Here is a 26,893-nt window from a genome sequence, read left to right on the forward strand (position 1 = left end):
AATTAAATATAATAAATTGCTGTTAAAGATGGTATATTCTATGTCAAGGGTGCATTATTAATGAAAGGGTTCAGTATTAATTTGCAATTGATAATAAAAGAAAACCTGCAATCACAAGCTAGGCCCTGGCATTATGTACTTTGAAACAAAGGACAATTACAAATACCATGACAAAAAGCATTGTAGCTTCAGGATACATGTAATACTATACTGAGAATGATTGGAAAACAAGGCAAGCAAAATATAATTTGCTCACAGAGGCTTTTATAATTATGTAATTTAACAAAATGGCCAATAACTAATAAAAACACATTTGGCAAACATAATTTTTAATTTGGCAAAATTTGACAAAAACTCACTAAAAAACAGAGGGTCATGATGGCCTTTTAGTGCTCACCTGAGTTTGCCAACGCCAGTTGTTGAAGACTTGACCTTATGATCTAGGTATTAACCTCACTTGACCCAAATAAAAAAATGGCCTTCATATTGCCAAAATAAACATTCTTCCCAATTAGGTTCATCAGGACTGAGTCAAAAATGTACCCTCAAAGCAGTAACATTGTTTAAGATTTATCCCGGTGACCTTATTTTTGGAGATCTATCGAGATTGAGTCAGAAATGGTGCATCTAGAGTGGTAACAATATTTTGTAAGATTTGACCTGTACGTTGACCTAGTTTTTAAAAACACATAACCTATATTCAAGCTTAGCCTAGATAATGTCGATAATTACTTTCTGACCAAGTTTCATCAAGATTGAGTCATAAATGTTGCTAATGATGTAGTGACACAGGTTTTCGAAGAATTGACCTCATTACCCCCTATTTGGAGGCACCAGACCAGATTTATTCTATAGATTGCCAAGGTTAACATTCTTACCAAGTTTCATAAAGATTGGATGACCAATATGGCCTTTTTAGTGGTAACGAGCTAAAAGTTGACGTTGCACACCACACAAGCAATGATGCAGGACATAGGTTGACCAAAATAGCTTATTTTGAGCACTTTGTACTCAAACAAGCTAAAAATAGCTTTATTGCAAAACCTTGATAATATAAACTGTAGCAATTGGAGATTATAATTCAGTTAAAGTTTTATGAACATTGACCGCAAAATGTAGGAATATATGCTCAAAAAAGCCTTTCTTTGTCATTTAAAACAAAGGGCAATAACTTCTTTAAAATAAACTAAATCACAAAGCCTTGACAGTATGGTCTTGGAGATAATGTATCTGTGAAAGTTTCATGACAATTAAATGCAAACTTTAATGAAGATGCAGAAAGAAGATTGGTACAGAAGCAAGCATACGAGTAGGCTAGCAGCACAGGCAGAATGAAGCCTACCATCACTATAGTCCTAGCAATACTAATTGATGCCATGCATTTCAAAACTACAACAGAAAGGCGTCCTACTCTAGATACGCATTTCTGTATAAACATTCAGCGTTACAGCAAAATTAATTTAATATATAAAGTACTGCACTACGTCTATGACTGCTCTTTAAGCTTGATGGTTTACCTTGGGTATAAAGCATGCTTGCTAAAATGAAGGCAATATAAAATGGTACTATTATTGTGCATCATCTATTTCTCTTCTAAAACCTTAAAATCTCCTTTTTTAGGTAATAACATCATTAAATGAGTTAATTTACAAAAAAGCTTCTTTTCTTAAAAATCTGAAATCTTCAGAATGCATTACTAGAACTAATAATCTACAATTATTCAAATGTATATTAAACATTGTAGAATATACAAAGTTTAACAAATGTCCCCATATATTTGACCTTTGACCTTGAAGGACGACCTTGACCTTTCACTACGCAAAATGTGCAGCCCCATGAGATATTTATGCATGCCAAATATCAAGTTGCTATGTTCAATATTGCAAAAGTGTGCATTAAATGAGCAATTTTGACCCATATATTTGACCTTTGGCCTTGAAGGATGACCTTTACTGTGACCTTTCACCACTCAAAATGTGCAGCTCCATCATGAGATACACATGCATGCCAAATATGAAGTTGCTATCTTCAATATTGCAAAAGTTATAGCAAAATGTTAAAGTTGGAGCAAACAAAGCAACAAACCAACAGACAGGGCAACAACAATATGTCCCCCACTATAGTGGTGGGGATATAAAATTGCTGCCTAATGGTTACTTAACAGTGCAAAGTAGAGTCTTGGTGCAGCTTTACCACATAGAGCAACTCACCTATGCTGTCGACCACAACTCTCAGGATCATGATACACTCTTTAGGTTTTTCTGTGATCTTATAGAAGGTGCCGAGCGTTGCTGCTGCGAGCAGACGGAAGTAGCTGGTACTGGGCTGACACAGCTTCATCAGCGCCACACTCGTCTGAAGCATGTCTTCTGCCACCTGCAGCCTGCAACCATGGCAACGGCGAAATGTCAGCTTCAAGTCTCTTTTTTTAATAGCCTCATTTCCAACCCTAAGATACCAATAGCATCAAACAGCATAAAACCTGAACAGACTGCAAGTGACTTGAAGGCTGTTCCTTATAGGCTGTTCTGGTTTTATGCTGGTTGCATATAGCCATTTACAATTTGCATCGGAGCAGGAAGGGTTAATCACATTTTTATTTATAGACATTATAGCCTTAACATAGATAATTCACTACAATATTTTAACATTAATTTTATGTCACATATCTTCTGATATAATAAAACAATTTAGCAAAATACATGCCTACATAAAGCAGTTCAATATTTTCCATGCACAACCAACTATACACTGCAGAAATTCATTAACCAATTTTATTGACATTATATGAGTCGCGTTCTGAGAAAACTGGGCTCAATGCATGTGCATAAAGCGTCGTCCCAGATTAGCCTCTGCAGTCCGCACAGGCTAATCTGGGACGACACTTTCCGCTTTTATGGTAATTTTAGTTTCAAGGAAGTCCCTCCTTACTGAAAATAAAGTTAAGGCGGAAAGTGTCATCCCTGATTAGCCTGTGCATACTGCACAGGCTAATCTGGGATGACACTTTACGCACACGCAATAAGCCCAGTTTTCTCAGAACAAGGCTCATATAAAGCACTGTAAAACAGACTACTGGTAAATGTGTCAGAACATGTATTCAATAGTATAATGCATATTAATCAAAGGTCAACATATCCAAACATAATAGACGTATCAAAAATGTTATTTAAAGTTTTAATGTTTAAAAGTTTAAAATTTGAGTGAGATCCACCAAGCAGTTAAAGGATGTTTAGAACACATATGGACGGCCATACAGAGGGATCGACTGTCAAAGGCCATGTTTTATGCCTGCCACTCTGTCAGAGGGGGTAATCATGTGACAAACAAGATGGCGATCTCCATGCCTAGACATGTTTTTTTTGCCGTTTTATACCTTATATTACTGTATTTATGTTAAAATTCTGCTCACTTTCCAGCCATATAGGCAAGAAAGTGATTAGCGTTTATATTGTATTGATACTCGCTCTACATCTCGACTTTATTTGCTGCAAAATTTCTTTGCAGGTTACTTAATTAAAGCTCTCGCTTTGAATAAAATCGCAACAAGTGAAGTTGGGATAAAGAGTAAATATTAATACGAAATAGACACTTAACACTTTCTTGTTGGTATGGCTGGAAAGTGAGTGCCATTTAACAATCAATACAAGTAATAAAGGGTAAAACACGGCGGTAAAAATACCAGTCTCTGCATGGACATCGCCATCTTGTCACGTGATTACCCCCTCTGTCTGTGGATGCAAAGACTCAAGAAAATGGCAAATCTTAAACTTAAAAAACACAATAAACTTAGCTATCTCTATAATATAAATAAACCAATGGTAAGCCTAACAAGAGCACCGCATAACAGGTGCCAAGGCTCGGCTGCGGGGCAGTTTTGAATAAATGAAAACTTGTCTTTTTTTTTTAAAGGTCACAGTGACCTTGACCTTTGACCTAGTGACCCAAAAATGGGTGTGGCGTGTAGAACTTATCAAGGTTCATCTACATATGAAGATTCAAAGTTGTAGGTGGAAACATTTTGATTTTAGAGCAAAATGTCAAGGTTTTAGCGCGTTGCCTACGGTGGACAGCGGACGACACAACGAGCTGGCTATGACAATACCTTGGGTTTTCTCCAAAAACAGCTGCACTAATAAATCAAGGGTATTTCACAAATGTTAAAATCTATCAACTTACTGATAAATAGTAACAAATGCTTAAGCATAAATAGCCTGTCCTGCAGCAAATGCATAACTTAACCAAAAACAAACTAAAACAAGGGCTGTTTGTAAAACATGCATGCCCCCAATATGGGCTGTCAGTGTTTCACTGTGACCTTGACCTTTGACTTAGTGACCTGAAAATCAATAGGGGTCATCTACCAGTCATGATAAATGTACCTATGAAGTTTCATGATCCGAGGCCTAAGTATTCTTGAGTAATCATCCGGAAACCATTTTACTGTTTCAAGTCACTGTGACCTTATCCTTTGACCTAGTGACCTGAAATATCAATAGGGGTCATCTGCCAGTCATGATCAATGTACCTATGAAGTTTCTTGATCCTAGGCCTATGCATTCTTGAGTTCTCATTTGGAAACCATTTTACTTTTTCGAGTCACTGTGACCTTGACATTTGACCTAGTGACCTGAAAATCAATAGGGGTCATCTGCCAGTAATGATCAATATACCTATGAAGTTTCATGATCCTAGGCGTAAGCATTCTTGAGTTATCATCAGGAAACCATTTTACTGTTTCGAGTCATCGTGACCTTGATTTTTGACCTAGTGACCTGAAAATCAATAGGGGTCATTTGCCAGTCATGATCAATGTACCTATGAAGTTTAGTGATCATAGGCGTAAGGGTTCTTGAGTTATCATCCGGAAACCATTTTTCTGTTTTGAGTCACCGTGACCTTGACCTTTGACATAGTGACCTAAAAATCAATAGGGGTCATCTGCGAGTCATGATCAATGTACCTATTAAGTTTTATGATCCTAGGCGTAAGCATTCTTGAGTTATCATCAGGAAACCATTTTACTGTTTCGAGTCACTGTGACCTTGACCTTTGACCCAGTGACCTCAAAATCAATAGGGGTCATCTGCCAATCATGATCAATCTACCTATTAAGTTTCATGATCTAGGCCTAAGCGTTCTTGAGTTATGATCCGGAAACTATCTGGTGGGCGGACGGACTGACTGACCGACCTACCAACGTGCAAAACAATATACCCCCTCTTCTTCGAAGGGGGGCATAAAGAGCATAACTAAAACAATGCTAAAGCATTATTTCATATGATGAACCCCATTTGGCAGGAATATTAGCTTAAGACTTGTTCAGACATTTTATTTATTTTTTTGCTTGTACTATGAAATGGTTGAACTTGACATATTATAGCATCAGAAGTAAAGCGCAAAAGTATTGTTACAAAAATTATTTAGGAAATGAACACATGGCGCCCTCAACCAGTGTTTCAACATGGATTAAAAGGCTTTCATCTTAATGATTTGCCATTAAAACATTTATAATTATTTTGTAATGTGATTGATCCACATGCTACTTCATTTTTGAAGAAAGCGACAGAGAAATAAGGGATACTCATAAACAAAACGATATGTACAGTGTATTATGTCAGTTACGTGACTTTGCTGACTTAAATACTGGTACACTTTTTTTTCAAATCTTTGAAACTTATCAATTCATCCATCTAAAACAGGTCTGTTTCATGACAGTCTAATTGATCAATAATGAAAGATCCAATTTTACCAATGATATAGGCTATGAGGATAATATATAGCTTATTTTACCAAGATAAATATGAGTCACATCATGAGAAAATGGGTCTTAATTCATGTGCAGCCAGTGTAGGTCCAGACAAGCTTGCCCAATTGCAAGGTTTGTCATAAGCAGACAGGATAGCTATGGACTAGATTCCGTAGATACACAGTCTTGGATGTAGCTTCTTTGGCTGCATATGGCATAAGACCCATTTTTGCATGACTTGGTTCATATAGTGTGTGAGATATTATAAAACAAATAACAAGGGATAATTTTAAAATATTGTCTCAGCGATAACATATTGCAAAACATGGAATGACGAGGTTGATGGCACAGGCAAATGAAAAATGACAATTTTATATCAGTGTCTGATATTTTAAGTTTTTCAATTGTAATAGAAACACAACAATTTTTTTAAATAATTATTTAATCCAATTTGCAATCTAAACATTTAACATCAATCAGGCATTTTCCTGACCATTTTGGGAAAACATGAAAGTTTGTGATTGGGAATTTGTGTGTGCAAAAAGTCCACTGATTTGGGAAAACTAATTTAATATAACTCTTTATTATAACTAATATTAAAAGAACACAACAAAATTAATAATAATTATAATTTGAAAGATGTAATTAAAATAAAATTGAGATATAATAATCATTATAATCACACTTCTTTCTAAAAAAAATTGATCTATTTTTGGAAATTCTGATGATTTTTTCTGCATTTTTTTCATATTCGTTTTGGGAATGAGTTCGTTAAAGGACCTATAGATACGACAGGAAAAGGCCTCTCAATTAAATTGAAATTAAAAACTTAAAATAAGCATTTACATTAGACAAATAAAAACTAAATGCAGCAAACAAATCCCACTGAATGTATGTAGCAAAATGACTAAAAACTAGCAATGACCAATAGGCAGTAGTGTAAAAATATTGTTTAAGCATAAAACAAGCTGATCTTACTGATCTTAAACAGATGTATTTCATGCCAGTCTGATTTAAATGAAATCTTAATATGAAATATGCTTAAGCAGTTCTCCAGCTAGGATTTGAAAAGGGCAGGGGGGGGGGGCTATTTTGTCAAAAGGGCACTTTCTAGCGTGCAGTATTTTGTTAAAAGGGCACTTTCCATGCTCCCTGTTGCATATTAATTTTTATATTATTAATAATTTATAGAATATATTATCTCCATTATTATTAAACCATGCAAATAAAATGTCTTAAAGAGGAATTAATTAATAACAATGTAGTAGGCCTATAAGATTTCTAAATTTCAACATGTCAAAACAATTTATTTTTTAAAATAAATAGAACAAGACTATTACCAAGCAATATAATTTATTATGTCCCCTACCGGCTCCACCATTGTCAGAAATTCCACCATTGTCAGATTTGTTTATATATTTGTTGCCATAGCAACCAGAATTTTTGAAGTAGGACCAAAATGAAATGACGTTCATAATGTCCATATTGCCATCGATCCATTTTTCAAGTTTCGTGACAAAATATTAAGAACTTTTAAAGTTATCGCAGGATCACGAAAACCACCTTTTTCAGCAGTATTTTTAGTCTATTTGTTGCCATAGCAACCAGAATTTTTGGCGTAGGAACAAAATAAAATGACGTGCATAATGTCCATATTGCCATCTATCCATGTTTTAAGTTTCATAAAAAAAATAGGACAAACTTTTAAAGTTATCGCAGGATCCAGAAAAGTGTGACAGACAAACAGACAGACTCACAGACGCACAGAGCGCAAACCATAAGTCCCCTCCGGTGAAACTGGTAGGGGGATAATAAAGACAACTGAGCTTTCAGTCAAATAGAACATAAAAGTAAATAAGAACAAACTGGTAGCTTTAAGTCAGATAATCAGAATATACCAGCAGCTGATCATAATCCTTCATGAAAGGAGCATATGGTTGGTAAGATAATGTAGCCATAAGGATCAGGGGAGGGAACTGGGGAAAGAAATCAGGGCTAGGGGAGGGAATTTGGAACTTACGGATGTTTCGCCAGTTCGGGCATTGTATTTCTGAAGATCAATCATACACAGCAATGAAAACATACAAAGATAAGTCTTAAAACAACATCATCAACTCAAATTACTTCAGACTCAGCCTTTAGTTATTGATAACAAAGTATAACCCTGCAGCATTTGAATATGTGTTTTTTATATTTAAAAAACCCCAGCAATCTCTCTTTATAAAGATAATTTCAATAAATTTTTAAAGTTAAATTTTCTGATATTATCTAAATACCTATAAAAACAAAAAACACATCAGCTTATTCACTTTGTTGAAAAACAACAAAAAAACAAAAACTTAGGAATGATGACGACATTACTCGTAAAAAACCCTGGAAAGGACCTCTGTTTCCGGGCCTATCTTACCTGTCCATTTTAGAGTAGACCTGCCCGAGCAGTGAGTAGACCTGTGCAGTGCGCAGGCTGACCTCCCCGTAGTGCTGAATGACCAGCTCCAGGGCCTTGCGTGCCTCGCCCTCAGCCAGGGCCAGGGTCCGGTCTTGGGACTCCTTGCTAGCGTGGAACGCCTTCCACTGCAGAGCAGACGCTGAAATGAATTAAATCTTTCAAAGCTGGAACCGAATTTTGAAGGCCTTTGCAAACAGTTTGGATCCAGATGAGACGCCACAGAATGTGGCGTCTCATCAGGATCCAAACTGTTTGCTATTCTGATAGTATTCTTTGAAAAAAATCGAAGAAAATGCTAATTTTAGAAATTCAGCAGACAACATTTTTGCAGACAACAAATTTTCCAGCATGCAAAGGGTAAACTTGTTCACTTTATGAATTTCAGAAAAACGTCAATGTTATAGGAGAACCTTTTTAAGGACTGTGTATGGATATCAATGCCTTCTCATTTTATAAACATTACCAGGCATAGTCAGTTTTCAAGAATATAAATAAGATTTTAAAAGTCCCTGTCTCAGATGCCTCCTACAGGCATTGGAGAGCAGATTACAAAGTCAGTTGGCAAAAATACTAGATAACCTTAATGAGTATGCAAAAGAATTCAAATACAAAATTATTTGTTTTTGCAATCTCTCTCATTTCACGTTCTTTCTTATTTTTCACCAAGTACAAGAAACACTGTGAAATGTGAAATTTGAATAAGACATCAAACTATAATGGAAATATATATGGTGCTTTTCTCACACAAAACTGTGAATTCATGAATTTCATATAGATAATTTAGATATAATAAGCTATTTCCTTGAATTTCTTATTAACATGGACTATGTTTTAGAGCATTTGAATAGTATTTTTTAACCAAATTCATGGATGCATGGACACAATTTCATTTTTAAGGATTTTATTCTAATCAAAACAAAATATTTGCGGTAAAATCCGTTTTAAAAAAGCAATTCTACACCTGGATTATTCAACCAAATTCATGAAAACAAAGCATTGTTGACACAGCAAATTTTATTGTAATTTAATGTGTAAGTTATTGTTATGTTAAATGTCTAGTTTTAACATCATAATAGTGCTCTCTATGTTTTACCGGATGTATGGAGGAAGAGGTAGAGCATGGGATGGTCCTCTGTGAGTATCCTCCTGGCGATACGCAGCCCCTCATATGCGTGATAGTAATACTTCTCTGTGTCAAACCTCTGACACACCATCAGCGCCTTGCTGGCCGCACGGTGGGCAAACGCCAGCTCAATGGTGTCACAGCAGTAAATCTTCTTGGCAGTCGATAGGGTGTACTGAAACACCAGAATACATTTAATTAAATTATAAACATATGGAAATAATGCACATAAATTGTAAATGAAATCACTGAATTTATGAATATCACATTGGTTACCTATTACAATTTATTATCAAAATATGAGTTTTAAGCACTTAACTAAACACATCTGTGTACTAATTACTAGTATATGCATATGCATAGTTTTCCATTCCTTCAAAGTCCAAAGGGAGGTCAATGCCATTATCAAAATGAAGTCGGATAAAGTGGACGTATTTGTAGAGTTCAAAGGCATCATGCATGCAAGTAGAAAAGCTTTGCAGATACACTATTGATGTAAGATGAAAACACATCATTTTGGGTAAACAAAGTATTTGAAGCTTATGAATTTGAAAAATTACAAGTAGGTCAATATAAAGATAACAAGAACACAGCATAATGGTTGCCACGCTCAGCTGCGAAAGCTTGTCAGAATTTTTTTAATTATTTTTTTTAAGAGGTCACAGTGACCTTGACCTTTGACCTAGTGACCCAAAATGGGTGTGGCATGTAAAACTCATCAAGGAGCATCTACATATGAAGTTTCAAAGTTGTATGTGGAAGCACTATGATTTTAGAGCCTATGTTAAGGTTTCAGCAAGACGCCGGTGGACGTCGGACGACGAGCAGGCTATGACAATACCTCGGGTTTTCTCGGAAAACAGCCTCGCTAAAAATTACGTCAGGTGATGCATGTGTGTTGAAAGTGTTCGTAGATAACTAACATGCAAGTATTAAAGCTTTGTAGCAATGGGTAATGGTGTTAGACAAAACGCGTCATTTGGAATTACAAAGAATTTGAACCTTCTGAATTAGTTTAAGTCCTAAATCAGATTAATATCAAGTTCAAATGCAACATTCATGCAAGTATCAAAATTGTTTGGCCAAAAGTATTGATGGCGTTAAAAGTGTCTACTAGGGTTAACCAGGTACAGATGGAGAGAATAGTAGACAGGCCTGGAGATGTAAATGATGGGCCAAAAATATGCTTCAACAATATAAGACACAATACTGTGAAATGACATTATAGCCATGTCATTAATTTATATGTACCAGAATTATTTCACAAAAAAGCTATCGCTGTGTGAGAAAAGAATACAATAAGCAAAACATACAAACTTCAACAAAAAATATATATTTCCTCAATACCTATATATTTTGGATATAACTGCTCATCTTATTACAACACAAGTTCTAGCCCCAATTTCAATGTGGACGTACCATTGCAAGCTGCAACCCTGACTCATCCTGCTTAAACTCCGTAGAGAAGTGGCACAGATGTAGCAAGGCCTTTAGGTAGAGAGGATTCCTCTTGCCAAAGTGATGACTGCAAAAACAGATATAGACAACGTTAAACTCTGTGGAGCAATAGTGCCTTCAGTTATAGCAGATGTAGACAACGTTAAACTCTGTGGAGCAGTAGTGCCTTCAGTTATAGCAGATATAGACAACGTTAAACTCTGTGGAGCAGTAGTGCCTTCAGTTATAGCAGATATAGACAACATTAAACTCTGTGGAGCAGTAGTGCCTTCAGTTATAGCAGATATAGACAACGTTAAACTCTGTGAAGCAGTAGTGCCTTCAGTTATAGTAGATATAGACAACATTAAACTCTGTGTAGCAGTAGTGCCTTCAGTCATAGACGATATAGACAACATTAAACTCTGTGGAGCAGTAGTGCCTTCAGTTATAGCCGATATAGACAACATTAAACTCTGTGGAGCAATAGTGCCTTCAGTTATAGCAGATATAGACAACATTAAACTCTGTGGAGCAGTAGTGCCTTCAGTTATAGCCGATATAGACAACGTTAAACTCTGTGGAGCAGTAGTGCCTTCAGTTATAGCAGATATAGACAACATTAAACTCTGTGGAGCAGTAGTGCCTTCAGTTATAGCCGATATAGACAACATTAAACTCTGTGTAGCAGTAGTGCCTTCAGTCATAGACGATATAGACAACATTAAACTCTGTGGAGCAGTAGTGCCTTCAGTTATAGACGATATAGACAACGTTAAACTCTGTGAAGCAGTAGTGCCTTCAGTCATAGACGATATAGACAACATTAAACTCTGTGGAGCAGTAGTGCCTTCAGTTATAGTAGATATAGACAACATTAAACTCTGTGTAGCAGTAGTGCCTTCAGTCATAGACGATATAGACAACATTAAACTCTGTGGAGCAGTAGTGCCTTCAGTTATAGCAGATATAGACAACATTAAACTCTGTGTAGCAGTAGTGCCTTCAGTCATAGACGATATAGACAACATTAAACTCTGTGGAGCAGTAGTGCCTTCAGTTATAGCCGATATAGACAACATTAAACTCTGTGGAGCAGTAGTGCCTTCAGTTATAGACGATATAGACAACATTAAACTCTGTGGAGTAGTAGTGCCTTCAGTTATAGTAGATATAGACAACGTTACACTCTGTGGAGCAGTAGTGCCTTCAGTCATAGACGATATAGACAACATTAAACTCTGTGGAGCAGTAGTGCCTTCAGTAATAGTAGATATAGACAACGTTACACTCTGTGGAGCAGTAGTGCCTTCAGTCATAGACGATATAGACAACATTAAACTCTGTGAAGCAGTAGTGCCTTCAGTTATAGTAGATATAGACAACGTTACACTCTGTGGAGCAGTAGTGCCTTCAGTCATAGACGATATAGACAACATTAAACTCTGTGGAGCAGTAGTGCCTTCAGTCATAGCAGATGTAGACAACGTTAAACTCTGTGTAGCAGTAGTGCCTTCAGTCATAGCCGATATAGACAACATTAAACTCTGTGGAGCAGTAGTGCCTTCAGTCATAGCAGATATAGACAACGTTAAACTCTGTGGAGCAGTAGTGCCTTCAGTTATAGCTGATATAGACAACATTAAACTCTGTGGAGCAGTAGTGCCTTCAGTTATAGCAGATATAGACAACATTAAACTCTGTGAAGCAGTAGTGCCTTCAGTTATAGTAGATATAGACAACATTAAACTCTGTGGAGCAGTAGTGCCTTCAGTTATAGCAGATATAGACAACATTAAACTCTGTGAAGCAGTAGTGCCTTCAGTTATAGTAGATATAGACAACATTAAACTCTGTGAAGCAGTAGTGCCTTCAGTTATAGCCGATATAGACAACATTAAACTCTGTGGAGCAGTAGTGCCTTCAGTTATAGCAGATATAGACAACATTAAACTCTGTGGAGCAGTAGTGCCTTCAGTTATAGCAGATATAGACAACATTAAACTCTGTGGAGCAGTAGTGCCTTCAGTTATAGCCGATATAGACAACGTTAAACTCTGTGAAGCAGTAGTGCCTTCAGTCATAGCAGATATAGACAACATTAAACTCTGTGAAGCAGTAGTGCCTTCAGTTATAGCCGATATAGACAACGTTAAACTCTGTGAAGCAGTAGTGCCTTCAGTTATAGCAGATATAGACAACGTTAAACTCTGTGGAGTAGTAGTGCCTTCAGTTATAGCAGATATAGACAACGTTAAACTCTGTGGAGCAGTAGTGCCTTCAGTTATAGCAGATATAGACAACGTTAAACTCTGTGGAGCAGTAGTGCCTTCAGTTATAGCCGATATAGACAACATTAAACTCTGTGGAGCAGTAGTGCCTTCAGTTATGGCCGATATAGACAACATTAAACTCTGTGGAGCAGTAGTGCCTTCAGTTATAGCAGATATAGACAACATTAAACTCTGTGGAGCAGTAGTGCCTTCAGTTATAGTAGATATAGAGAACATTAAACTCTGTGAAGCAGTAGTGCCTTCAGTTATAGCAGATATAGACAACGTTAAACTCTGTTGAGCAGTAGTGCCTTCAGTTATAGTAGATATAGACAACGTTAAACTCTGTGGAGCAGTAGTGCCTTCAGTCATAGCAGATATAGACAACATTAAACTCTGTGGAGCAGTAGTGCCTTCAGTTATAGTAGATATAGACAACGTTAAACTCTGTGGAGCAGTAGTGCCTTCAGTTATAGTAGATATAGACAACATTAAACTCTGTGGAGCAGTAGTGCCTTCAGTTATAGCCGATATAGACAACGTTAAACTCTGTGGAGCAGTAGTGCCTTCAGTTATAGCAGATATAGACAACATTAAACTCTGTGAAGCAGTAGTGCCTTCAGTTATAGCAGATATAGACAACATTAAACTCTGTGGAGCAGTAGTGCCTTCAGTTATAGCCGATATAGACAACGTTACACTCTGTGGAGCAGTAGTGCCTTCAGTTATAGTAGATATAGACAACGTTAAACTCTGTGAAGCAGTAGTGCCTTCAGTTATAGCCGATATAGACAACGTTACACTCTGTGGAGCAGTAGTGCCTTCAGTTATAGCAGATATAGACAACGTTAAACTCTGTGGAGCAGTAGTGCCTTCAGTTATAGCCGATATAGACAACGTTACACTCTGTGGAGCAGTAGTGCCTTCAGTTATAGCCGATATAGACAACGTTAAACTCTGTGAAGCAGTAGTGCCTTCAGTTATAGTAGATATAGACAACGTTAAACTCTGTGGAGCAGTAGTGCCTTCAGTCATAGCAGATATAGACAACATTAAACTCTGTGGAGCAGTAGTGCCTTCAGTTATAGTAGATATAGACAACGTTAAACTCTGTGGAGCAGTAGTGCCTTCAGTTATAGTAGATATAGACAACGTTAAACTCTGTGGAGCAGTAGTGCCTTCAGTTATAGTAGATATAGACAACATTAAACTCTGTGGAGCAGTAGTGCCTTCAGTTATAGTAGATATAGACAACGTTAAACTCTGTGGAGCAGTAGTGCCTTCAGTTATAGTAGATATAGACAACGTTAAACTCTGTGGAGCAGTAGTGCCTTCAGTTATAGTAGATATAGACAACGTTAAACTCTGTGGAGCAGTAGTGCCATCAGTGATAGCAGATATAGACAACATTAAACTCTGTGGAGCAGTAGTGCCTTCAGTTATAGCAGATATAGACAACGTTACACTCTGTGGAGCAGTAGTGCCTTCAGTTATAGCAGATATAGACAACGTTAAACTCTGTGGAGCAGTAGTGCCTTCAGTGATAGCAGATATAGACAACATTAAACTCTGTGAAGCAGTAGTGCCTTTAGTTATAGCAGATATAGACAACATTAAACTCTGTGGAGCAGTAGTGCCTTCAATTATAGCCGATATAGACAACATTAAACTCTGTGGAGCAATAGTGCCTTCAGTTATAGCCGATAAAGACAACATTAAACTCTGTGGAGCAGTAGTGCCTTCAGTTATAGCCGATATAGACAACATTAAACTCTGTGGAGCAGTAGTGCCTTCAGTTATAGCCGATATAGACAACGTTAAACTCTGTGGAGCAGTAGTGCCTTCAGTTATAGCAGATATAGACAACGTTAAACTCTGTGGAGCAGTAGTGCCTTCAGTTATAGCAGATATAGACAACGTTAAACTCTGTGGAGCAGTAGTGCCTTCAGTTATAGCAGATGTAGACAACATTAAACTCTGTGAAGCAGTAGTGCCTTCAGTTATAGTAGATATAGACAACGTTACACTCTGTGGAGCAGTAGTGCCTTCAGTTATAGCAGATATAGACAACGTTACACTCTGTGGAGCAGTAGTGCCTTCAGTTATAGCAGATATAGACAACGTTAAACTCTGTGAAGCAGTAGTGCCTTCAGTTATAGTAGATATAGACAACGTTAAACTCTGTGGAGCAGTAGTGCCTTCAGTTATAGTAGATATAGACAACGTTAAACTCTGTGAAGCAGTAGTGCCTTCAGTTATAGTAGATATAGACAACGTTACACTCTGTGGAGCAGTAGTGCCTTCAGTTATAGCAGATATAGACAACATTAAACTCTGTGGAGCAGTAGTGCCTTCAGTTATAGCAGATATAGACAACGTTAAACTCTGTGGAGCAGTAGTGCCTTCAGTCATAGCAGATATAGACAACGTTAAACTCTGTGAAGCAGTAGTGCCTTCAGTTATAGTAGATATAGACAACATTAAACTCTGTGGAGCAGTAGTGCCTTCAGTTATAGCAGATATAGACAACATTAAACTCTGTGGAGCAGTAGTGCCTTCAGTTATAGTAGATATAGACAACGTTAAACTCTGTGAAGCAGTAGTGCCTTCAGTTATAGCAGATATAGACAACGTTAAACTCTGTGGAGTAGTAGTGCCTTCAGTTATAGCAGATATAGACAACATTAAACTCTGTGGAGCAGTAGTGCCTTCAGTTATAGCCGATATAGACAACATTAAACTCTGTGGAGCAGTAGTGCCTTCAGTTATAGCAGATATAGACAACATTAAACTCTGTGGAGCAGTAGTGCCTTCAGTTATAGCCGATATAGACAACATTAAACTCTGTGAAGCAGTAGTGCCTTCAGTTATAGCAGATATAGACAACTTTAAACTCTGTGGAGCAGTAGTGCCTTCAGTTATAGCAGATATAGACAACGTTAAACTCTGTGAAGCAGTAGTGCCTTCAGTTATAGTAGATATAGACAACGTTACACTCTGTGGAGCAGTAGTGCCTTCAGTTATAGCAGATATAGACAACGTTAAACTCTGTGAAGCAGTAGTGCCTTCAGTTATAGTAGATATAGACAACGTTAAACTCTGTGAAGCAGTAGTGCCTTCAGTTATAGTAGATATAGACAACGTTAAACTCTGTGGAGCAGTAGTGCCTTCAGTCATAGCCGATATAGACAACATTAAACTCTGTGGAGCAGTAGTGCCTTCAGTTATAGTAGATATAGACAACTTTACACTCTGTGGAGCAGTAGTGCCTTCAGTCATAGCAGATATAGACAACATTAAACTCTGTGGAGCAGTAGTGCCTTCAGTCATAGCAGATATAGACAACGTTAAACTCTGTGGAGCAGTAGTGCCTTCAGTTATAGCCGATATAGACAACGTTACACTCTGTGGAGCAGTAGTGCCTTCAGTTATAGCAGATATAGACAACGTTAAACTCTGTGAAGCAGTAGTGCCTTCAGTTATAGTAGATATAGACAACGTTAAACTCTGTGGAGCAGTAGTGCCTTCAGTTATAGCCGATAGAGACAACGTTAAACTCTGTGGAGCAGTAGTGCCTTCAGTCATAGCAGATATAGACAACATTAAACTCTGTGGAGCAGTAGTGCCTTCAGTTATAGTAGATATAGACAACGTTAAACTCTGTGGAGCAGTAGTGCCTTCAGTTATAGCAGATAAAGACAACATTAAACTCTGTGGAGCAGTAGTGCCTTCACTTATAGCCGATATAGACAACGTTAAACTCTGTGAAGCAGTAGTGCCTTCAGTTATAGCAGATATAGACAACGTTAAACTCTGTGGAGCAGTAGTGCCTTCAGTCATAGCAGATATAGACAACATTAAACTCTGTGGAGCAGTAGTGCCTTCAGTTATAGCAGATATAGACAACGTTAAACTCTGTGGAGCAGTAGTGCCTTCAGTTATAGTAGATATAGACAACATTAAACTCTGTGGAGCAGTAGTGCCTTCAGTTATAGCCGATATAGACAACGTTAAACTCTGTGGAGCAGTAGTGCCTTCAGTCATAGCAGATATAGACAACATTAAACTCTGTGGAGCAGTAGTGCCTTCAGTTATAGTAGATATAGACAACGTTAAACTCTGTGGAGCAGTAGTGCCTTCAGTTATAGTAGATATAGACAACGTTAAACTCTGTGGAGCAGTAGTGCCTTCAGTTAAAGTAGATATAGACAACATTAAACTCTGTGGAGCAGTAGTGCCTTCAGTTATAGTAGATATAGACAACGTTAAACTCTGTGGAGCAGTAGTGCCTTCAGTTATAGTAGATATAGACAACGTTAAACTCTGTGGAGCAGTAGTGCCTTCAGTTATAGTAGATATAGACAACGTTAAACTCTGTGGAGCAGTAGTGCCTTCAGTGATAGCAGATATAGACAACATTAAACTCTGTGGAGCAGTAGTGCCTTCAGTTATAGTAGATATAGACAACGTTAAACTCTGTGGAGCAGTAGTGCCTTCAGTTATAGCAGATATAGACAACGTTACACTCTGTGGAGCAGTAGTGCCTTCAGTTATAGCAGATATAGACAACGTTAAACTCTGTGGAGCAGTAGTGCCTGCAGTTATAGTAGATATAGACAACATTAAACTCTGTGGAGCAGTAGTGCCTTCAGTTATAGCAGATATAGACAACGTTAAACTCTGTGGAGCAGTAGTGCCTTCAGTTATAGCAGATATAGACAACGTTAAACTCTGTGGAGCAATAGTGCCTTCAGTGATAGCAGATATAGACAACATTAAACTCTGTGAAGCAGTAGTGCCTTCAGTTATAGCAGATATAGACAACATTAAACTCTGTGGAGCAGTAGTGCCTTCAATTATAGCCGATATAGACAACATTAAACTCTGTGGAGCAATAGTGCCTTCAGTTATAGCCGATATAGACAACATTAAACTCTGTGGAGCAGTAGTGCCTTCAGTTATAGCCAATATAGACAACATTAAACTCTGTGGAGCAGTAGTGCCTTCAGTTATAGCCGATATAGACAACGTTAAACTCTGTGGAGCAGTAGTGCCTTCAGTTATAGCAGATATAGACAACGTTAAACTCTGTGGAGCAGTAGTGCCTTCAGTTATAGCAGATATAGACAACGTTAAACTCTGTGGAGCAGTAGTGCCTTCAGTGATAGCAGATATAGACGACATCAAACTCTGTGGAGCAGTAGTGCCTTCAGTTATAGCAGATATAGACAACGTTAAACTCTGTGGAGCAGTAGTGCCTTCAGTTATAGCCGATATAGACAACGTTAAACTCTGTGGAGCAGTAGTGCCTTCAGTTATAGTAGATATAGACAACATTAAACTCTGTGGAGCAGTAGTGCCTTCAGTCATAGCAGATATAGACAACGTTAAACTCTGTGGAGCAGTAGTGCCTTCAGTCATAGACGATATAGACAACATTAAACTCTGTGGAGCAGTAGTGCCTTCAGTTATAGCAGATATAGACAACATTAAACTCTGTGGAGCAGTAGTGCCTTCAGTTATAGCAGATATAGACAACATTAAACTCTGTGGAGCAGTAGTGCCTTCAGTTATAGTAGATATAGACAACGTTAAACTCTGTGGAGCAGTAGTGCCTTCAGTTATAGCCGATATAGACAACGTTAAACTCTGTGGAGCAGTAGTGCCTTCAGTGATAGCAGATATAGACAACATTAAACTCAGTGGAGCAGTAGTGCCTTCAGTTATAGCAGATATAGACAACGTTACACTCTGTGGAGCAGTAGTGCCTTCAGTTATAGCAGATATAGACAACGTTAAACTCTGTGGAGCAGTAGTGCCTTCAGTCATAGCAGATATAGACAACGTTAAACTCTGTGGAGCAGTAGTGCCTTCAGTTATAGCAGATATAGACAACATTAAACTCTGTGTAGCAGTAGTGCCTTCAGTTATAGTAGATATAGACAACATTAAACTCTGTGTAGCAGTAGTGCCTTCAATTATAGTAGATATAGACAACATTAAACTCTGTGGAGCAGTAGTGCCTTCAATTATAGTAGATATAGACAACGTTAAACTCTGTGGAGCAGTAGTGCCTTCAATTATAGTAGATATAGACAACATTAAACTCTGTGTAGCAGTAGTGCCTTCAGTTATAGCAGATATAGACAACGTTAAACTCTGTGTAGCAGTAGTGCCTTCAGTTATAGTAGATATAGACAACATTAAACTCTGTGTAGCAGTAGTGCCTTCAATTATAGTAGATATAGACAACGTTAAACTCTGTGGAGCAGTAGTGCCTTCAGTCATAGCAGATGTAGACAACGTTAAACTCTGTGAAGCAGTAGTGCCTTCAGTCATAGCAGATGTAGACAACGTTAAACTCTGTGGAGCAGTAGTGCCTTCAGTTATAGCAGATATAGAAAACGTTAAACTCTGTGGAGCAGTAGTGCCTTCAGTTATAGTAGATATAGACAACGTTAAACTCTGTGGAGCAGTAGTGCCTTCAGTTATAGCAGATATAGACAACGTTAAACTCTGTGGAGTAGTAGTGCCTTCAGTTATAGCCGATATAGACAACGTTAAACTCTGTGGAGCAGTAGTGCCTTCAGTTATAGCCGATATAGACAACATTAAACTCTGTGGAGCAGTAGTGCCTTCAGTTATAGCAGATATAGACAATGTTAAACTCTGTGGAGCAGTAGTGCCTTCAGTTATAGCCGATATAGACAACGTTAAACTCTGTGGAGCAGTAGTGCCTTCAGTTATAGCCGATATAGACAACGTTAAACTCTGTGAAGCAGTAGTGCCTTCAGTTATAGTAGATATAGACAACATTAAACTCTGTGGAGCAGTAGTGCCTTCAATTATAGCCGATATAGACAACGTTAAACTCTGTGAAGCAGTAGTGCCTTCAGTTATAGTAGATATAGACAACATTAAACTCTGTGGAGCAGTAGTGCCTTCAGTTATAGCCGATATAGACAACATTAAACTCTGTGGAGCAGTAGTGCCTTCAGTTATAGCCGATATAGACAACGTTAAACTCTGTGGAGCAGTAGTGCCTTCAGTTATAGCCGATATAGACAACGTTAAACTCTGTGAAGCAGTAGTGCCTTCAGTTATAGCAGATATAGACAACGGTAAACTCTGTAGAGCAATAGTGCCTTCAGTTATAGCAGATATAGACAACGTTAAACTCTGTGGAGCAGTAGTGCCTTCAGTTATAGCCGATATAGACAACATTAAACTCTGTGGAGCAGTAGTGCCTTCAGTTATAGTAGATATAGACAACGTTAAACTCTGTGAAGCAGTAGTGCCTTCAGTTATAGTAGATATAGACAACATTAAACTCTGTGGAGCAGTAGTGCCTTCAGTTATAGCCGATATAGACAACATTAAACTCTGTGGAGCAGTAGTGCCTTCAGTTATAGCAGATATAGACAACGTTAAACTCTGTGAAGCAGTAGTGCCTTCAGTTATAGCAGATATAGACAACGTTACACTCTGTGGAGCAGTAGTGCCTTCAGTTATAGCAGATATAGACAACGTTAAACTCTGTGGAGCAGTAGTGCCTTCAGTTATAGCAGATATAGACAACATTAAACTCTGTGGAGCAGTAGTGCCTTCAGTCATAGCAGATATAGACAACATCAAACTCTGTGGAGCAGTAGTGCCTTCAGTTATAGTAGATATAGACAACGTTACACTCTTTGGAGCAGTAGTGCCTTCAGTTATAGCAGATATAGACAACGTTAAACTCTGTGAAGCAGTAGTGCCTTCAGTTATAGCAGATATAGACAACATTAAACTCTGTGGAGCAGTAGTGCCTTCAGTTATAGCAGATATAGACAACGTTAAACTCTGTGAAGCAGTAGTGCCTTCAGTTATAGCAGATATAGACAACATTAAACTCTGTGAAGCAGTAGTGCCTTCAGTTATAGCAGATATAGACAACGTTAAACTCTGTGGAGCAGTAGTGCCTTCAGTTATAGCCGATATAGACAACGTTAAACTCTGTGAAGCAGTAGTGCCTTCAGTTATAGCAGATATAGACAACGTTAAACTCTGTTGAGCAGTAGTGCCTTCAGTTATAGCAGATATAGACAACGTTACACTCTGTGGAGCAGTAGTGCCTTCAGTTATAGCAGATATAGACAACGTTAAACTCTGTGAAGCAGTAGTGCCTTCAGTTATAGCAGATATAGACAACATTAAACTCTGTGGAGTAATAGTGCCTTCAGTTATAGCCGATATAGACAACGTTAAACTCTGTGGAGCAGTAGTGCCTTCAGTCATAGCAGATATAGACAACATTAAACTCTGTGAAGCAGTAGTGCCTTCAGTTATAGCAGATATAGACAACGTTAAACTCTGTGGAGCAGTAGTGCCTTCAGTTATAGCAGATATAGACAACGTTAAACTCTGTGTAGCAGTAGTGCCTTCAGTTATAGCAGATATAGACAACGTTAAACTCTGTGGAGCAGTAGTGCCTTCAGTGATAGCAGATATAGACAACGTTAAACTCTGTGGAGCAGTAGTGCCTTCAGTTATAGCAGATATAGACAACGTTAAACTCTGTGGAGCAGTAGTGCCTTCAGTGATAGCAGATATAGACAACGTTAAACTCTGTGGAGCAGTAGTGCCTTCAGTTATAGCCGATATAGACAACATTAAACTCTGTGGAGCAGTAGTGCCTTCAGTTATAGCAGATATAGACAACATTAAACTCTGTGGAGCAGTAGTGCCTTCAGTTATAGTAGATATAGACAACGTTAAACTCTGTGGAGCAGTAGTGCCTTCAGTTATAGCCGATATAGACAACATTAAACTCTGTGAAGCAGTAGTGCCTTCAGTTATAGTAGATATAGACAACGTTAAACTCTGTGGAGCAGTAGTGCCTTCAGTTATAGCCGATATAGACAACATTAAACTCTGTGGAGCAGTAGTGCCTTCAGTTATAGACGATATAGACAACATTAAACTCTGTGAAGCAGTAGTGCCTTCAGTTATAGCCGATATAGACAACATTAAACTCTGTGGAGTAATAGTGCCTTCAGTTATAGCCGATATAGACAACGTTAAACTCTGTGGAGCAGTAGTGCCTTCAGTCATAGCAGATATAGACAACATTAAACTCTGTGAAGCAGTAGTGCCTTCAGTTATAGTAGATATAGACAACGTTAAACTCTGTGGAGCAGTAGTGCCTTCAGTTATAGCCGATATAGACAACATTAAACTCTGTGGAGCAGTAGTGCCTTCAGTTATAGCAGATATAGACAACATTAAACTCTGTGGAGCAGTAGTGCCTTCAGTTATAGTAGATATAGACAACGTTAAACTCTGTGGAGCAGTAGTGCCTTCAGTTATAGCCGATATAGACAACATTAAACTCTGTGAAGCAGTAGTGCCTTCAGTTATAGTAGATATAGACAACGTTAAACTCTGTGGAGCAGTAGTGCCTTCAGTTATAGCCGATATAGACAACATTAAACTCTGTGGAGCAGTAGTGCCTTCAGTTATAGCCGATATAGACAACATTAAACTCTGTGTAGCAGTAGTGCCTTCAGTTATAGCAGATATAGACAACGTTAAACTCTGTGGAGTAGTAGTGCCTTCAGTTATAGCAGATATAGACAACGTTAAACTCTGTGGAGCAGTAGTGCCTTCAGTTATAGCCGATATAGACAACGTTAAACTCTGTGGAGCAGTAGTGCCTTCAGTTATAGCTGATATAGACAACATTAAACTCTGTGGAGTAGTAGTGCCTTCAGTTATAGCAGATATAGACAACGTTAAACTCTGTGGAGTAGTAGTGCCTTCAGTTATAGCCGATATAGACAACGTTACACTCTGTGGAGCAGTAGTGCCTTCAGTTATAGCAGATATAGACAATGTTAAACTCTGTGGAGCAGTAGTGCCTTCAGTTATAGCCGATATAGACAACGTTAAACTTTGTGGAGCAGTAGTGCCTGCAGTTATAGTAGATATAGACAATGTTAAACTCTGTGGAGCAGTAGTGCCTTCAGTCATAGCAGATACTTCTTACTAAAGTGATAGCTGCTGCATTCAGACAACTTAAAAAAGGATCCACACTCTGATTGATCACAAAGCTTATTATTGAAGTCCTCATACAGGATTTCATTTGTAATTTTATATTTTTTGATATAGTTTTTATATGTTTATGTTTGCTAATAGTAAATATACTCAGCAATCCTGTGTTAAAAGGTGACCAAAAGTCACTTATAAAACTAATCAAAACCTTATTAAAGCATCTGAAAGCTGTTTTGACCCTAGGTTATGCACATTCATGTTAAAGTACAGAGCTATGTCAATTACATCTTTTGGCATTAAATTGAAGTTAAAACTACTGGTACTTACTGTGCAAACTGTGTGGCATATATGGCCAGTTTCTCAGCCTTCTTCACCTGCCAACGTGCACAGAAAGCCATAACAGCGTTACACAGAGTATTCACCACGACTACTTTGTCCGTCTCCTGAATAGCCTGTAACAGGAACATCAAAGTCAATTTGACATGTTCTATTTACATACATACTAGTCTTATTGGAGTGAAACAAAAAAATATATAAATGCCTTACTGCACATTGCTGGAAATGCTGGAAATATAACACAGCATGAAATGAGATAGATGGTTTTATCTGCAAGTAAACTTCATAAAGTTCCATGTAATGTATAAACAATTGAAAAAAAACAAGTGAAAAATAGACATTCCTTGATGTAACAGCATACCAGCAAAACATCATTCACTACAGAATAACAGGAAGCCAATCCCTCACCATTAATCAATGGAAACAAACAAAAGAGACCTTACATATCCAAATAATAAATATTCAATCATGTACATAGGAACGGAACTCTGAGAAAACAGGGATTAACGATTGTGCATTAAGTGACGTCACAGATTTGCCAGTGCAGTCCGCACCTGCTTATCAGGGACGACACCTTCCCTTTAAATGGCATTTTTTGTTTAACGGAATTCTCTTCTCAATTTAGACATAAAGAGTTGTCCCAGATAAGCCTGAGCAGACTTCACAGGCTAATGAGAGTCAACACTTTACACACATGCATTTAGACTGAGCAGACTTCACAGGCTAATGAGAGTCAACACTTTACACACATGCATTTAGACTTCACAGGCTAATGAGAGTCAACACTTTACACACATGCATTTAGACTGAGCAGACTTCACAGGCTAATGAGAGTCAACACTTTACACACATGCATTTAGACTGAGCAGACTTCACAGGCTGATGAAAGTCAACACTTTACACACATGCATTTAGACTGAGCAGACTTCACAGGCTAATGAGAGTCAACACTTTACACACATGCATTTAGACTGAGCAGACTTTACAGGCTAATGAGAGTCAACACTTTACACACATGCATTTAGACTGAGCAGACTTCACAGGCTAATGAGAGTCAACACTTTACACACATGCATTTAGACTGAGCAGACTTCACAGGCTGATGAGAGTCAACACTTTACACACATGCATTTAGACTTCACAGGCTAATGAGAGTCAACACTTTACACACATGCATTTAGACTTCACAGGCTAATGAGAGTCAACACTTTACACACATGCATTTAGACTGAGCAGACTTCACAGGCTGATGAAAGTCAACACTTTACACACATGCATTTAGACTGAGCAGACTTCACAGGCTGATGAGAGTCAACACTTTACACACATGCATTTAGACTGAGCAGACTTCACAGGCTGATGAAAGTCAACACTTTACACACATGCATTTAGACTGAGCAGACTTCACAGGCTGATGAAAGTCAACACTTTACACACATGCATTTAGACTGAGCAGACTTCACAGGCTGATGAGAGTCAACACTTTACACACATGCATTTAGACTGAGCAGACTTCACAGGCTGATGAGAGTCAACACTTTACACACATGCATTTAGACTGAGCAGACTTCACAGGCTAATGAAAGTCAACACTTTACACACATGCATTTAGACTGAGCAGACTTCACAGGCTAATGAGAGTCAACACTTTACACACATGCATTTAGACTGAGCAGACTTCACAGGCTGATGAGAGTCAACACTTTACACACATGCATTTAGACTGAGCAGACTTCACAGGCTAATGAGAGTCAACACTTTACACACATGCATTTAGACTGAGCAGACTTCACAGGCTAATGAGAGTCAACACTTTACACACATGCATTTAGACTGAGCAGACTTCACAGGCTGATGAAAGTCAACACTTTACACACATGCATTTAGACTGAGCAGACTTCACAGGCTGATGAGAGTCAACACTTTACACACATGCATTTAGACTTCACAGGCTAATGAGAGTCAACACTTTACACACATGCATTTAGACTGAGCAGACTTCACAGGCTGATGAGAGTCAACACTTTACACACATGCATTTAGACTTCACAGGCTGATGAAAGTCAACACTTTACACACATGCATTTAGACTGAGCAGACTTCACAGGCTGATGAGAGTCAACACTTTACACACATGCATTTAGACTTCACAGGCTGATGAAAGTCAACACTTTACACACATGCATTTAGACTGAGCAGACTTCACAGGCTAATGAGAGTCAACACTTTACACACATGCATTTAGACTGAGCAGACTTCACAGGCTGATGAGAGTCAACACTTTACACACATGCATTTAGACTGAGCAGACTTCACAGGCTAATGAGAGTCAACACTTTACACACATGCATTTAGACTGAGCAGACTTCACAGGCTAATGAAAGTCAACTCTTTACACACATGCATTTAGACTGAGCAGACTTCACAGGCTGATGAGAGTCAACACTTTACACACATGCATTTAGACTTCACAGGCTGATGAAAGTCAACACTTTACACACATGCATTTAGACTGAGCAGACTTCACAGGCTAATGAGAGTCAACACTTTACACACATGCATTTAGACTGAGCAGACTTCACAGGCTGATGAAAGTCAACACTTTACACACATGCATTTAGACTGAGCAGACTTCACAGGCTAATGAGAGTCAACACTTTACACACATGCATTTAGACTGAGCAGACTTCACAGGCTGATGAGAGTCAACACTTTACACACATGCATTTAGACTTCAGAGGCTGATGAAAGTCAACACTTTACACACATGCATTTAGACTGAGCAGACTTCACAGGCTGATGAGAGTCAACACTTTACACACATGCATTTAGACTGAGCAGGCTGATGAAAGTCAACACTTTACACACATGCATTTAGACTGAGCAGACTTCACAGGCTAATGAGAGTCAACACTTTACACACATGCATTTAGACTGAGCAGACTTCACAGGCTGATGAGAGTCAACACTTTACACACATGCATTTAGACTGAGCAGACTTCACAGGCTAATGAGAGTCAACACTTTACACACATGCATTTAGACTGAGCAGACTTCACAGGCTAATGAGAGTCAACACTTTACACACATGCATTTAGACTGAGCAGACTTCACAGGCTGATGAGAGTCAACACTTTACACACATGCATTTAGACTTCACAGGCTGATGAAAGTCAACACTTTACACACATGCATTTAGACTGAGCAGACTTCACAGGCTAATGAGAGTCAACACTTTACACACATGCATTTAGACTGAGCAGACTTCACAGGCTGATGAGAGTCAACACTTTACACACATGCATTTAGACTGAGCAGACTTCACAGGCTGATGAGAGTCAACACTTTACACACATGCATTTAGACTTCACAGGCTAATGAAAGTCAACACTTTACACACATGCATTTAGACTGAGCAGACTTCTTAGGCTGATGAGAGTCAACACTTTACACATATGCATTTAGACTTCACAGGCTGATGAAAGTCAACACTT

The 26,893-nt window shown here is 38.3% G+C and overlaps 1 protein-coding gene across 4 annotated transcripts in view; it reads right to left on the minus strand.

The window, feature by feature from the left end:
- Window positions 1–26,893, minus strand: part of LOC127876389 (amyloid protein-binding protein 2-like) — a 42,993-nt gene that overhangs the window by 6,598 nt on the left and 9,502 nt on the right. Inside the window, exons 6-12 of one of the 4 annotated variants that reach the window (XM_052421577.1) lie at window positions 23,391–23,515; window positions 10,741–10,846; window positions 9,292–9,496; window positions 8,157–8,337; window positions 7,770–7,799; window positions 2,211–2,383; window positions 1,518–1,538 (exon numbers count right to left, since the gene is read on the minus strand). In XM_052421577.1, coding sequence (XP_052277537.1) covers window positions 1,518–1,538; window positions 2,211–2,383; window positions 7,770–7,799; window positions 8,157–8,337; window positions 9,292–9,496; window positions 10,741–10,846; window positions 23,391–23,515 — 841 coding nt within the window. The remainder of the gene's footprint in view (window positions 1–1,517; window positions 1,539–2,210; window positions 2,384–7,769; window positions 7,800–8,156; window positions 8,338–9,291; window positions 9,497–10,740; window positions 10,847–23,390; window positions 23,516–26,893) is intronic. The other 3 variants (XM_052421579.1, XM_052421578.1, XM_052421580.1) reach the window with 3 other exon arrangements.

This window comes from Dreissena polymorpha, chromosome 4, assembly GCF_020536995.1.
Source record: "Dreissena polymorpha isolate Duluth1 chromosome 4, UMN_Dpol_1.0, whole genome shotgun sequence".
NCBI classification, from domain to species: domain Eukaryota; kingdom Metazoa; phylum Mollusca; class Bivalvia; order Myida; family Dreissenidae; genus Dreissena; species Dreissena polymorpha.